The 16,686-nt window shown below is 24.2% G+C and overlaps 1 protein-coding gene across 1 annotated transcript; it reads left to right on the forward strand.

Annotated features, from left to right (window-relative positions):
* The first annotated feature begins 5,949 nt into the window (after positions 1-5,949).
* Positions 5,950-15,132, forward strand: LOC129614340 (uncharacterized). The gene is made up of 3 exons (XM_055528899.1): positions 5,950-6,243; positions 13,686-13,938; positions 14,180-15,132. Exons 2-3 carry the CDS (start codon positions 13,723-13,725, stop codon positions 14,909-14,911), a joined length of 948 nt encoding a protein of 315 aa, XP_055384874.1. The 5' UTR covers positions 5,950-6,243; positions 13,686-13,722; the 3' UTR covers positions 14,912-15,132.
* Positions 15,133-16,686: the final 1,554 nt, after the last annotated feature.

A 16,686-nucleotide genomic window follows, 5' to 3' on the forward strand; every position in this document is an offset into this window, starting at 1 on the left:
TTAACACCTTTAGCAATATACGGGGTCGTTTTTTGCAATTAATATTAAACAATCAATATTTTTTACAATAATTTGGGGAATTTTATGAACTTACTTTACAGTTTGTTTAGGGATAGGAAAATTAAATTGTGGTGCTAATCTTATTATTTTCGGGAGGATTTCTGATGTCTTGCGGTAGCAATACTTTGGATTTGGCGAATGAAAGCATTTGCCGATTATAATTTAAAATATCGTTCGATTTGCATAGTCCATTCGACTCGCCTAACCATTCGCTTCGCCGATCATAGTAAGGGTAATTGTAATATTTATATACTTATATACTCCCTACACAAATTGATCTTTTGACTTTCTATACTGTATATTTTAAAATCATTACATTTTTTTTATTTTTATTGGTTCCGTTATTTATAAAAATTTTAACATACCTTCATATGTCAATCATTGATTACAAAAGTGCGCGACAGTTCAAAATTACTATTCGATTTTTTAATAAAAAAAGAAAAAATTTGGTTGAAATTAAATGAAAAAATTTTGAATTCATTACAGGTAAATTATTACATAATATATACAGGTAATTTTCAACATTACAGGTAAATTATTTTATCATTTCATCTCGGATACATTTTTCTGATAGACAAACGATAAAAAAATTTTTCACTTCAATAGTATTTGTAGCCGGCCTGATTTCAAGAAGGATTTTAAGTTATTACAGATTAAGTTGCAAAAAAAAACGTTTTATTTTAAGATTTAAAAAAGATTGTTTAAATTTACAATTGAAATATTGCATTCTAAAACAGAAACAATTATTTATTTTATTGCAATAAACATGTTTATTTCATATGCCATTCATGTTTATTTCAAAGTTAATTACAAAATGAAAATACACAAAAGACTCAATTATGGAAGTTGATGCAGAATCGTTTGTATCCATTAAATCGATTTAAGTGAGTAAAGGCTGCTAGGGATTAATTTCACAGTGATATTTTATTTACGTTGCCAACTTTAAAAGTCAGTTAGATTGTAGTGTTGAGCTTGAAATGTATTCAGGAAATTATATTGTGTGAAATCGACTTCCGTAATAGCATTATTTCTTTTTAATCAACTTATTAATGACGTTCATTATAAAATAAATTGAAGGTAATAGTCAGTCAGCGGGTAATAGAGAATGAATAAGGCTAAGTAATTGGTGTTTGATTTGAATCGTCGATTTTTCTATGCAAAAAGGCTTTTGTAACGAATTTTGCATATGAAAAAAAAAACATTTAGATTTTTTCAATTTCACCTCTTTGTGAAATTTTCGTAAAAAAGATAACTAAACTGTACTTATACCGTATAACTGCATTTTTAAGATCAGGAATATTTATATTATATATGTATGTATATATATATATGACAATTAAAACCTAAAACATTACTTTTTTATTTAAATAATATTGAAAGTATATAAGAGCAAAGAATTGTTGGCACTCATATAAAACAGTTTTTTAAGAGCCATTTAGATCTATATAAATTAAAACCGATTGATTCAGTTAATTATTGTTATTAATATATGTATGTTAATACATAGGCACCACAAAAGCTAATTGGGGTTTGTACCCTTTATAATGAACTCTTAAAATTTTGTATTTGGCAATATAGAACTTCAATACATTCAATAACTATTTATAAATTGCAAGTTATAAGCTATTATAAATTAAAAGACAATATTAATCTGTAACATATTCATATACATATACTTACATAATATATGCCCAGTCAAACAAAAAAACACATTTGTAAAATACAAAAATTCCATGAAATTTTCAAACTGAGAGTTTATTAAAATTGCATTCATCTTAAATTTTGAAAATTTATTCTTTTAAAATTTGCAAACCAAATATATGTACATACTTATGTAATATTATATAGTACATATTTTTTAAAATTTTATTGAAATATTTACATATTTTTTATTAAGCACATAATACCAAAACACATTTTCGATTAAATTTTATTTCACTATTCTGAATTCTTTCTATTTTTTACTCAACTTATTTATAAACAGCCAGTAATGAAATTTCTTAAATTTTGTTTAATAGATTTAATTCTTTATAGCTAATATACATAAATTTAATTAAAAATAAGCAAAAAACAATTAACTTTTTAATTAAAATCACACAAATCACTATTTTTTACAATCTTTATATTATTTTAGATTTTTTCGATTTAAAAAAATATTTTAATTTAAAGATAACGTTTTCGATGATGACCGTTTAAATTGGCAGTTAATATAAAAATGATTATTTGACATTTCATTTTACTACATTGAAACTTTTCACGGTAAGGTGAAATAAATAGATAGGCAACATATAATATACAATCACACATACAAATGGTATTAATAAGAAAATAGAATTTCATAACATGACTATTCACACAGTAATGCTTATAAATGCATAGGTCTGCAGAATTTACGTGTGTATATATGTATGTACATACATTTATAAATAAATAATAAAAGTTTAAGCAATACATAAATGCTATTTTAACGGTGGACTCTTTCATTTCCATTTATATAAGGATTGAAGGTACATTATATGCATTTAATAATGACGGCGCAAATATGTATGTACTAAGAATTTTCATTATAAAATGCGACGTCAAAAAGGAAGTGCTTAATAAACTAAAGAATTTTGTTAAATGTTTGAACAAGTAAACGTTTTCTTACTAATATTTATTTAAACACAATTCAAAATGTTAAAAAACTAAAATAATAAACATTAAAACTAAAAAAGAAGGTAAAGAGATCTAAGGTAAGTAATTAAAAAATTGATCAAATAACTTTTAGTTTTTATTTTTAGAATCTTGCTGATATTATAGTAATCAATTTATTACAACAGTTAATTCGCATCATTTCATCATTTAATCCGGATAAAGATATACTCAACTTCAAATCAAAAAAGGAAAATCAATGATTTCCTAATCATCAGTAGTTACACACCCTTTATTTAATTCAACATTTATAATCAGAAACAAAATGTTAGAAATTGATAATTATTCGAGTGTTAATAACAAAGCACCAGCAAATTCATATTTGGTGGATTTTAGTTTCTTTGAACCAGACCTAAATTTCCAAACAACCAGTACAAATACGGCTGAACAAGATAGTACATTGGAAAAATTAACAGATTGTAAGATCGTACAAAACGACAAATTAAAAAGGAAAAGGGGCAGGCCACCGCTTGAACACTGTTCTCCACCAACATTAGAACAATTAAAGAACGCTGATCCAAGTAAAAGAAAGTATTTAGAACAAAGATATAAAAATAATGAAGCAAGTCGTATATCAAGACGTAAAAGAAAACTCAATGAAGAACAATTAAAATTAGAAGAGCAACAAGAAATAGAAAGAAACCGTATTTTAAAATTAAAACATATGAAATTGAAAAAGAAGCATGAATTTCTTAAGGAATACTTACGGATAATTGTTATGAGAAGTTAAGCTGGAGTTTTCATAAACTTACATAAGATGCATCTATTCTGTGATTAAAATAAATTGAAATTATTGTCAAGTATTAGATTATCATTTTGTAATGTACACTTTAAACAGTTGAATTACTTATTAATGACGTAATATTGGTAACAGATTTTACATAAGAATTTATTGTTGTATCGTGCACTTCAACACTAATTTTTATTTAAACTGAAGCCAGCATTTGGATTTTTATTAAAAAAAATATATGATAATGTATGTATTCATATCTATTTTTTACATCATAGTTTACTAAATTTTCTGGAAATTCAATAAATTTAATTTTATCTTCGAAATTTTTTTGTGTTGATTTTACTATTTGTGACCACGGGCTGTAATTTTCAGATAACAAGTTTCTTCTATAATCTTTGAAAAATGTTGATTTGTAAATTCTATATCATTTTATGGTACATACAATATATAGAATATATATGTACGTACATATATATTATGTATATAATATACATATATTTTGTATACTGTTTTGGTTCGATAGTGCCAATGATCAATAGTTCGATATGATCAAACTTTATTCAGTAATTTATTTCTAGCATGAATCAGATTTAGAAACCTTAATACTGCAATATACAATTCAAGGACCGTAAAACGTTTTCCTGGCATCTTGCTATGTAATTTTTTTTCATATTTGCAGAAATGTAAAAATACTACTATACAAATTTATTAGTACAACCTTATAATTTTTTCGAATACGAAAACCGAATTACATAGTAAGGTTTCCGATAATTCGAAATAATCTTTAGTTTATAAAATATTGTTAGATAAAAGTTTAATAAAAATACGAAAATATTCTTTAATCGTATTCGCTTACTTATATGTATGTTCATATGATACGTATGTACATAATATATCACTTTCATAGTTGCATCTTTTATTTTAAATTCCCAAGATCTCAAAAATTTCAATAAAGTACATATTATACATATTATGTATATGTATAAAGTATAACCAGGAGCCCAAGAGTAAAAGGACATTAAAATTAATGTAATAATTTTTATGAGCGAGAAAACCTCTCTGTTATGAGTTTTATAAACTCACCCATACTGTAGTCAACTTACTGCAAAAATCAGATAATTGTTGGTACAATTCAAAATAATTAAAAATAATTATTCGCCCAAAATATTTATTAGCCATTTATATATTTAGTATACTTTTAGTATATTTGTATTTTCAATTTATTAATATAAAAAAAATCAAAAAGAAAAGCAAAATATGTATGTACCTATATATAGTAGTTACATACATACGTACATACGTAAACACATCCTCATTATGCAGGCTAATTTCTTTTCATTCTCTCGTAAATTTGAAAATCAAAACAACAAATGTTTTAGGAAAAATATTAACCGGGAAATTCCAGATATTTTTTCTATTTATTTGACAAATCAAAATTCTTTTACATTGTTATTTTAATGTTTTATTTAAAAGCCTATATAAATGGAAAAACAATTATTTAATAATAGAAAAACAATACGGCTATTCAGTTTTTTATTTAAAAATTCACTACAAGCAAGAATTAAATAAAATAAGGTTTTCATTAAATATTAAAAAATAGCATTTAAAAAAACTAAAAAAGTATTTTGCAATCATAAAAATCAATGGCTTACATATATCAGACTTACCGTTTTAAACGCTTGAACATAAGTTTTAAGTTTGAAAACTGAAAGTTTTTCAATTGAATATGTTAATACAAACAAAGTGATTTTTCGAATTGACGGATAGCTAAAATATCTCTTAATTTAAATTTTTTCGCCATTTACAAAAATTGTTTTAATTGATAATGATTTACTGCAATAGGCGATATGGTTTTGTACATCGAAGCAGATTTAGATCTTCCAAAAAATAGGTCAGTGTCCACTAACAATTTAATATGCTGAAAACTTGCTGTTTTGAACTTATTGAGGGACCAAGTTAAATAGTGAATGGCTAGCATTATGTGCATAGAAAAAAATTTCAGATTTCACAAAGCTTATATATTAATTTGATACTTTAAGTTTAAAAAATTATTAAATAACATGCGAGCTTATTCTGTCAATAAATAATTTTTGTACCCAAAGATTCTATTCACAAGGTTCAAACGTCCGAACCTATATTTTAACTAATTAAAAATTTTAATTTCACTAACAGTTTTTATTTATTAAAAAAAGATTAGGCACGTCAAGTAAATTAAAAATTCAGATTATAAAATTTTCTATCTGATCAGACCCTTGTTCTGAAAATTCTGAACTCGGTCAGATTAAACTTTAATAAAAAAACGAAAACGCCTAAAATTGATGGAAGGCATTTAGTAAAGTTTCGTTAAAAATAATTTGAGCGTTTCACTGTACTGAACAGACCTAATACCTTACGATGATCATTTCATATATGACTGCTGTCAAACCTGTTTTCTATGTATTTGTTTTATTTTGTTGGAAGGAATGTAGAAAAAGTAATTATTATTAAGAGAAAATTTGTTAAATTTATATGCATTTATATTTTAAAGCATTTTATGCTATATGTTTTCGTGTACAAATAATTTGTTTGATAATAATAAAATTGAAAATCGTTAAACTTAAATTAATGTTTTCTTTAGAATATAATAATTTGAATTTCCAAAATTCTTATTGGTGATGTTCAATATCTAAACTAAGCGGATATAGTAGTTTAGAAATTATAATTTTTTTATGCTTTTGATTTTTCTGGAAATATAAAAAATGAAAACTCGGAAATTTAAGGTAAAATCAATTTCAAATTGAATTTCGATAAATTCTTTTTTTTGCAGTGCCTTCCAAGAGCAAACGTTAAACGTAATCGAAATGCATCGTTTTCTAAAACTGTGCTTAGTGAGACATTCTTTGAATTAATTAAAAATCAAATTTTGCCGGAATTTGAATCCCGAAAATTTAATGTTGACAAACAATCACGACATTTTACACTTAACACATTTAATACTTCAAACAGAAAACCAGTAAAGAACCTTCACTTAACAGCATCTAATTGCAATATGATTGTTAATGATGAACCCATAAACTTATCTACTAATAGTACTAGCTTGCCACGTTTAGTCTCAATTAGTTCATTCAATTGTACAGAAGATTCTTCTCTATCTAAGAAGTCTAAAAGGGGTCGACCACCCATTGATTGTAGCTCACCACCAACTTCAGAACAATTAAAAAATGTTGACCCGAAAAAATTAAAATATTTACAAAAACGGTACAAAAATAATGAAGCATCTCGTAAGTCAAGGCGTAAGCAACAGTTAAAAAAAGAAAAACTAAAACTGGAGGAAAAAAATGAAATTGAAAGAAATGAAAATTTAAGAAAAAAACATGCAAAATTATTAGAAAAGCATGAATTTTTAAAAGAATATTTATTTCCTTTTGCTAAGCCATTCTGATATTGCAAGTCAGTTTAGGATTAAACTCTAAAGAAAAAATGATTTCTGTATGAGGTGATCTAACAAGCAAAGTATAAAATACATTTCCAAAATAGAATTATAAGAAATTATTTAGGTTTTAGGTATACCACCACACAAGTTAAAAATATGTACATACATATGTACGTAGGTATATAATTATTAATTTTGCAATGTAAAAATTAACACAAATGACTGTTTTTTTTTGTCAAATTTGTACAAATAAACATTTTTTCAGAAAGCAAACAAAGTATAATTTAACTATAGGGATTTAGAACTTCCTGAGCAACTTTTTTTTTTAAATTGGGTTAAATGAGAAAAAGTAATCGTTTCCTGGGCCGCAGTTTCCAGACGAAAATGTTGCAGTTTCCAAAAATTTTGCAAGTACCAAAAATGTTGCAGGACTTAAAAATGTTGCCTGCACCAAAAGAGCTGTAAAAATATGTTACAATGTTGAGGACAGCTCGGCTTGCTGAGCATTATATAAACGTGGTTTTTTAATTTTTTAAAATTTTATTATTTTTTTTGTATTGATGAAAATTAACCGATTCAAACCATGCTAAAGTTAAAAGTTCGTATAAGAAATAGATAGATATGTATGTATCTATTTACAAAAGAGCTTAGTACGCATTGAGCATACTGCGAAAAAACAACATTTAACCAAAAAAATATTGTCTGGGACATCTTTTTTTTAAACAATAAGTAAATAAGTGAATAAGTGAAACAAACTTAATTTTTTTTTTAAGTCGCAAAAGAAAAATTGGTCGGGCCGCATAATAAATTACTGCTGTAAGCAATCATCAAAAACCGTAGTGGTTATTGGAAAAATTTAATCAATCAATTATGCTTATTAGATAATTCAAATTTTTTATTTACTTGAAAACAGTGTTCCCATTTTGACATCTTTGTGAAAATTTGAACTTTTTAAAACTTTTGTACTGTTTTAATTTAAAAAAAAAATTTATGTTATTATCTTTGATTAATAAATATTACAAAACTGTTTTTTGCAATACTTAAAAATAAGTTTTTAGAAGGTCAAACTACGCGACGGATTAAATTTTTTTTTTGAAATGTAAGTCCGTAATTCTGTCCTCAAAAACTCGCTTCTAAGAAGCAAAATTTATAACCTTCTAATCTATGCTCGAATTTTGATTTAAATTTCTATTTAATTTAAATATGTATCCAATTAAAAAAAATATTAATTTTCTAATTAGCTTAGTTTCATATAGTTGTTAGAAAAATACAATTTTGCACAATTTTTTTTTAAATTTGACATTTTGAAATTTCCTAATGTGAACACTTATAAGTGGGGAGTCATAAGCGTTTTTGTTTTCAGTCAATATTTCTCAAAAGAAAAAAATGAAAAATATCAACTTTCTTTTATTTACAAAACGATTTTTTAAAAAATTTAAAATTTGAAGCTTTGTGCCAATAACAAAATATGCAACTAAGTTACTTTTTGACAACGCCAAACAATATGTTAAAATATTCACTTACTTACGACTTGTCAAAAAGTTAATCAAAAATTTTTATAAATACAACATACAAAATCAATTTAATAGCAAAATAATATTAGCTATAGTAGACTGTCTCACGAACTTTCTTATGATTGTTTTTAAATTTGATTGTTTTTAAAATACGTTTGAGGTTGGTTTTTTACTCATTGAGCATTACGAAATGTGTTGAATTTAATATGAAGCTATTGAATGAGCCTATCACAGCAAATTTTGTAAATTTAGGATAATGTCAAACTTGATGTTTTTTTTTTAAATGTCAATGTCAAGTGTAAAATAGGAAAAGTACAAAATATCTAATAGTTTCCAAGTAGGAAAAAAAATAAAAGTTTATTTTGATTTAACTGAATTTTGTTATTGTGTTAATTATTATAAATTTGATTTTTTAACCTAATTTATTTTGTGTTTGAAAGTAATATTTTACGCTCTTAGATAAATAATTAAGAATTTTAATTAAAAATTTATAGATATTTTTGTGAAAATATTAAAAAAATAGTTCTAAGCTCTACAAGTAGATATTTATATTTATGTATGTACGTAGATACTTATACATAATGTATATTTGCGCAAATATTCTCGAAAACTAGTTGCGCAAAATGGAATTTGAGAATTCTTTATAATTTACATTTCCAAATCAACTAATCAACTATATAGTATACATATATGGTGTACACATATATACATATATAATAGTAAATATTTATCAACAATATTTGTAATATGTAAGTTTTTTGAGGAACAAGTTGCTAATTGCAATAAATAAATTGTTTTTTCAAATAAGTAGGTAGTTATGTCTAATGTCATTTTTAAGTTCTCAGGTGGGTACCTATTCCTAATTCTAAATTGTTTATTGCCTCTATATCAAAAAGTCTAAGTAATAACATTAGTATCTATCTACTAATTATTTACACCAAAAACATAATTGAAAGGTTATAATGTTGAAAAATTAATTACTCTAAATTTTATGTCTTAAATTTCTTTTTATAAAACACAAAGGTTAAAATATAGAGTTTAAGATCAACTCACAAACATAATAGTTCTAGAAAGAGTAAAATATTTTCAAATAATCGGACATGGATGATTCCTTTTTGGAGGTCTTTTATAAAAAAAAAAACTATAGTTTTTGCAAATAATTTTTCAACAATAGAATACATTATCAATCACTTTTCTCCTTTTCTGTTTTGAATTTTAAACCTTAAAAATTCGATTATTAAACAAATGTTCTTCCTTATTAACAGTTCTTTGGTCAAAAGTAATATTCTGAAAGCTACGAAATCTAACTTTTTTTTTTTAAATTTATATTTTTTTTCTTGTTAAACTAGTTCGTCTTTTTGTAAATGTAGAAATATTGTGTGTAATACGATTTGTTGGATCCTTTTTTGGAAATAAAACTGGAGAAGATAGTCCTTTCATTATTCTTTTTCCTTTTCTAGGATCTCTTTCAGTGTTATTCCCTTTAATTGCACATGAATTTATCTTGGATGTTATGCACATTTTTAAATTTTCTTCAATAGGTTTTTCAAGCTTATTTTATGCGTATATTATTATGTCACCACTCACCATACGTATACCATTTTATTTTCATTTTTCTTTTGTTATAATACTTATAATATTCCAATACATATATTTTTTGTAAACTCATGTGTATGTACGTAGTTATAGAGAATTTTTTCATTCTAATTCTAACTTCATTCTATTTGAGTATACTATACAACATCTGTGATCAGAAAAGGTGGCACTAAAACTTTTAGTTTTAACTAGTTTGAAAAAAAAGTAAATTATGTATGTTATTGGGGTATTCCAAAAAGATAAAAGCAATGATGAAACTTTATTTTCACACGTAAATTATTTTGTAAAACTTATTGGATTTTTTTATTATTTTTGTTTTTCTTTTAAAAGATTTATGACCCTAAAATAATAAAGTAAGCAAAAGTAAATTTTCCAATAAAAACAATTACCTACTATAAAAAGTTTATGTTATAAAAGTTACTGTCTTCGTGAGCAAAATTTTTCCAACTACAACAATTTCTTACAAATTTTTTACATAATATATTTTTATCAAACATATCAAGCTGTACATAAAAAAATTCTTAAAAAACATTCTTGATAACTTTGAAATAATTAGAATTTTTGTTATACGTTAATCAATAAAAAAAATTTCTACAGAGAAACCACAAATTTCATGCTAATTTTTTTTTTTAAATTTATTACTTTAATTTTTTTTTATTTTTGCAGGTTTTTTTTTTATTCAAAAACCGGAATTTAAGAAAGCTTAAATTGTATTTATGTCATTTTAATACAAACTGTTTTTAAATATTTTGTAAACAGTAAATGACGTCTCAAAGATGTTATTTATTTTTGTTGTTTAAATTTAATGACTTCAAAAGTGTTGTTTAAATTGATATTGTAGTTTTTCGTCATATTTTTGATTTTAGAGAAGAAGTTAGAAGAATAAATTAAGTACATAATGTGTGTTTATATGTACATACGTACATATTAAATAAATTTTACTGCGCAATTCTTAGAGATGATTGAAAATCTTGAGAAATGGCAGTTTGAAATTAATTAAAGAAATTATTTTGAAAAGAAATTGTAAGTCTTTCATAGTAAGATCAGAGACTAAATAAAGCAATTGAAATAAAAAAAAACAAACGATTTTACATTATTAATACACAAGTCTCTTAAACAAAAATATGCTGTAGGAGCATATTTTCCGACAATTTTTATTAAAAGTCATGTTGATGTGTCGACCCACCAAAGACCAATCTTCACAAGTACGCCTCCCAACAATGAAATGCAAAGACTAACGTAACCTTTTGAAAGATATGCTAAATGATAAATTTGATTTTGTTGCTTTTTAAATTCCTTCTCGGACTCTTTCGAACTTGAGTTGAGATTCAGTTAAGGTTAGAATTAGATGCTATACGCTTAACTAAATTATTTTTATTTTTAATTCTTTTGACTATCCTCGAGAATTTTAATTAAAATAATACAATAGCGACGGCTTATAATCCTAACCAAAGGGGGAAAATCTTATTTTAGTCAATTATTTCTTCGCTTAACATTTCTTAGAGGAATTGTTGATCCAAAAAAAAAAAGAAATTAAAAAAATACTTTGTCACATGTTTTTCGCTTCAAGAAATTTCGTAATTCAAAAGTGAGTACCAAGATCACTTACCAAATCTTATACCTACTCTTTTAATCAGGAAAAACCTTAATGAGATGAGGTCACATATAAAGTCAAAATTTATTTTAGGTACCATGTCGGCAAATGTTAAGCATATAGTTTCCAGCTTTTTAACACTTACAAAAGCATAAGAAGCACTTAGTTATTAGTTTTTGATATGTATGTATATATGATTAAAATTTTCCCCATATTAAAACACAATAAATGAGTAAAGTAATGAATTTTTCGGAAATAGAAAAGTAATTTGATATGATACACACTTATAACGTTATAATTACCTAACTAACTATATTAAGACATGTGTACCTACTAATATTTAATAGAAATAGTTTGACGTAATTAATTTGAAAAAATTTAGTTCCCCTTTCAACCTTTAGCAACGACGTCATGAAAAAAGCTCATCTAATCTTCTTTCAATATTTAAGGTAATGAATTTTATTTAAAGTTTCCATATGGAAAAGCTATTAACGCTTTCTTACAAAATATGAAAGAATTAAGTTGATAAAATTCAACAAATATTGATGAAATAAAAATATGAAGAATATCACAAAACTTATTACGAAAAAAAAAGGGAAATCACAAAAACCGGTCACTTTTGTTTATTTTAAAATTGTGATATTAAATAATTATGTGTTATAGATTTAAATGAATTGGGTATAACCCAAAGTTTTGATTTTATTATTTGCGGTTTTGAATTTAATGAACATTTTAAATTTTTAAATTTTCTTCAATTTTTTAATATTTGTCCTTTGAGTAGATTTAGTATAAAATGAGATCAAACTTGTTTCTTTTGGTTGTAAACAATATTATAAAAAAAAATAGTTGTTACGTGGATTTCTTTAACTTGTTTTAAAGATAATATCCACACGAGCAATAATAAAACTAAAAAAATGCTGAGTTGTACAGCGTAAGCACAAAAAGAATACAGAATAGATTTTTCAAACTATCATACACTACTAAATTTCTAAAAAGTTTATGTACATATAATTTCTGCTGTAATTAAAATTAAAGATTATCACCTCTTTTCCTAAATTGTTTTTAATGCAATGAACAATTTTCAAAGCGATTTATATGTACAACTTTCGAATACCGAATACTTGTTGTTTTACAAAGTTACAAAACAAAATGCTCGACAGAGTAAGTTGAACTCTTGATCATAAAAATGCCATGAAAACTTGATTGGTCTTAATTGCCAACTACTTTATTGCTGCTGTTGTCTTAATAAAGCTGTTAATAAAATGAAGATTTTTATGGAAGAATGTTTGTAGAACCTTAAAACATAACAATTCTTAGAATTAGGACAAAACAATGAACAACACTTTAATTATATACTATTAAATGTTATTATGAGTTTATGAGGATTTCTTTTTAATTTTTCAAGGATAATTCATAACCACATTTGAGGACGCTATTTTTAAGATATTATTTACTAAAGAAAAAATCTGAAAACGAAGATGGCAGAAACTTTGGTAACTCATTTTAAGAATGTAAACGAAACCTTATATGAAGTACCGTTATTTTTGGTAGAAAAGTCGTGGTATGGTTGGTTCCCTTTTCTGTAGGTCGACTTTAATTATTTGCAATACTGTCCTGTATGCGATGAATAACTTGTGTGCTAAATTTGCAGTTTCAAGGTTTTCAATTTTTCAAATGTGTATTTGCAACAAATTGACAGGCAACCATTAAAGAACGAACTAGATTAGATCGTTTTAGAATTTTGTTTTAGACGAGAATATGCGTGTATACCTTTTAAGTACGGAAATGTTTCTTTCTTGTTGTTAAATACCATATAAAAAATTGAATGTAGGGCCCTCTTTATCAAATAGGCAGATATGAGAGATAACAATGTGTTTCATATTACGTAGTTTTAGGTGCAGCATCGGTAATATCTTAACGCTCATTTTATCAAGGAATGTTTTTTATATTATTTATATATCTTGAAAATTTCGTTTATGACTTAAAAAAAGCTGGAAAAAAGAAATAAAACAAATTTATTCCTTTAATTTTCAAAATTTTCTTGTATTTTTCCAAAGTTATTTCAGAATTTTTTCTTGTTTCTAGATTTATATTTGAAGAAACAACATTTTTCATTTGAACAATGGTTGAAAATGATGGTATGGAAAGTTTTAGTCAAACTTTTAGTCAATGTAGTCTGGGTGAAATTCTGCAAGTAGATTCACAAACTCTTGACCCAAGTATATTTGATCAAGATACACCTGAAATAGAATTATTATGCGAAACAAATGAGGTGGTAAATTCTTCACAAAAAGATATTTTAATTGGTTTTGATAAAGGACAAGCTGTTACTCAATCGGTAAGTGATTTATTTTTTATTGCTTAAATGTATACATATGTGATTTAAATAATCTTTATCATAGCATCCAGATTTTACTAGAATATTGAATTAATACGCACTATTACATAACTACAATTTGGATGATAACATAATATTTCAATTCTACTGTCAAAATTTTTTAATTAATTTATGAACTCTAAAAATAATTCATTTAGTAAATTACATTATTTAAAAAAAAAATAATAAAATTTGATTTCAGAGCGCAGATTCTGAAGAAGAAAATACATCTGTTACAGATTTTCTTAGTGATATTGATAACAATACTATAAAAAATTCAAGTGTCTCCGAGGATTTAACTATCGAAAATAATTCATCGGAAATAGAAAATTATAATTTGTCTCATCAAAATCCTGATTCTAAATCTTCTAGTGAAGATTTGTTTTCAACAACAGAAATATGTTATGTTAATTCACCAATATTTGTTGGAGCAGAAGAATATGTGAGCACTACTCACTATGAAGAATCTCGCAGTTCAATTATTGAAGAATATCAATGTATGGAAAATGAAGCTCGAAATGAAAATTCACAAAGTACAAATAGTAATAAGAAAATTAAATTGATAATAAAAAAATCAAGTATAGTTAATAAAAAAGTAAAATTAAATGATTATATAGAATTGAAAAAAAAATTACCAAATAGAGGGCGGCCCCTAAAAATTAATCATGATATACCAAATTTAAATAGAATAAGAGATCCCGGTAAATTAAAATATGTTGAAAGAAGATTTAAAAATAATATAGCAAGTCAAAATTCTAGAATTAAAAGAAATATAAAAGGTAAACAAATAAAAATTGAAAATGAAAAATTAGAGGAAAGAAATGAAGAATTATTAAAAGAACGAGAAGAATTGCACAAAATCCAAATAAAATTATTGGATGAATTAAAAAAAAGAAATATTGAAGTACCTCATACTTCATTAAAAAAATTTTAAAACTGTAATTTTAACGCAATTCTAACAGTTTCAAATGTTAATTAAGAATCGTAAAATCTAATATGCTTTTGTTATTTTTAGCACTACTAATTAATTAGTTTTAAAAATATTAATATTTTATTTTCAGTAAAAAGAATTTGTTTTAGATTTCTTTTTAATTTGTATTATGTGAATTTATTTTATAATTTTTTAAGATAATAAATAATTTTGTGTATATTATGTACGATAAAACAGTGTTGTATTAAAACTAAAAAAGCTCAGTGTTTATTATGAGTTAGCCTTAGTGTTATTTATTGCATACATAACATATGTACGAGTATGTATTTGAAAATATTTTGGAAAAAAACAAATTGGAAATTATAAAATCGCCTTTATAATAATTGCCTTTTATAATAAAATTAAATAATAATTATTTCTTATACTTAAACTGGAAAATGTTTTAATGAAAATTGTTCTAAAAGATTAATTAAAAATCAAAAAATAAAGAATCAATTTTCATTTGCGCATATATTATTATTAATAATATTATTAATTATTAAAAATATTTTCAAAAGTATGCTTAAGTTTATTTAAAAAATTTTCTATGTTATACTAATGCCATGTGGTATATCTACAGGCCATCAAGCTCAGAGAGCAAATAAAAAATAAATTTCAAATTTATATCGAGTTTAAATGGAAGGTGTGTCGGAATTTATTTGTATGAAGGAAATTGGTCAATATTTTTGAATCTACTGATTCCACATATTTTTTGAAATTTAAAATTTAAATTTAAAAAAAATAGGTTGGTAAATTCCATGTGAAAAGTACATTTAAAAAACAAATTGCAATTTTTGTCGCAGACAACCTTTCATATCTTCCAAATGAAAGGATACTAAATTACAGAGTAAAATTTTTGAATAAAAAATAGAATTTAAAAATTAATTGAAGAAAAAAGCAAAAAAATAATAATTATAATCTAGATGGCTTTTAAAACTATACGAAATAAAATGAGAATTAAGTATAAAGAATACTTAATAATACTCGGCATATTTCGACAACATAAAACCTTAAGAATTCTTTTTGTATCTTTTTCCGATTCAAAATTTCAGAAAATATTTTCAGCTTGGAGGCCTGATAGATATACATATATGGCATTAGTTATGCACATTATTATAATTTTGTATAAATCTCATATAAAAAAAATATTTTATATTTTTTGATGTATTAAGCGTCACATCACTAAAAATTTGTGCTTGTCTCAAATCATTATTAATTACATATAATTACATGAATGTTCAATTTTATTTTAAATAATTAATGTTAAGTGCTTGTTTTACACCATTTATTTTTTTACTTTATTACTTATTTTTAAGCTACTAAATGGATATAACAAAATAGTTTTAAGTTCGCCGTTTTCGAAAAGATAATGCTTGCAAAAATAATTCGTTTATTAACACTCGTTATTTGTTTATAAAATTCTAAAAAAAAATTAATACATGTTTTTATTTTAATAAAAATATTTTTTTGTTTATAAAATAATATTAACATGTATTAAAAAGGTAGAAATAAGAAACCACATTGGTTTCATATTAAAATTTTAAATTGTATAAAAAAAAATTTTGAAAACTAAAATACAAGTTAAATTTAGTTAATTACATATTTAAAATTTAACAGAACAAATTTTTACAATAAAATGGGAATATTTTTAATATGTATAAAAATTGGTGTTATTTTTATAAAAATTTTAAAATTTAATCTTATAAACAAAAAAATTAATAAAAATTAAAAGTCTAATC

This window comes from Condylostylus longicornis, unplaced genomic scaffold (genome assembly GCF_029603195.1).
Source record: "Condylostylus longicornis isolate FDR11 unplaced genomic scaffold, ASM2960319v2 ptg000107l, whole genome shotgun sequence".
NCBI lineage: Eukaryota > Metazoa > Arthropoda > Insecta > Diptera > Dolichopodidae > Condylostylus > Condylostylus longicornis.

What these genes read in the sequence shown, in the direction of transcription:
- LOC129614340 (XM_055528899.1), top strand. Translation starts at nt 13,723, where the DNA reads ATGGTTGAAAATGATGGTATGGAAAGTTTTAGTCAAACTTTTAGTCAA. An exon ending in GACAAGCTGTTACTCAATCG is followed by an intron (nt 13,939 to 14,179) that starts GTAAGTGATTTA and finishes ATTTGATTTCAG; the next exon opens with AGCGCAGATTCTGAAGAAGA.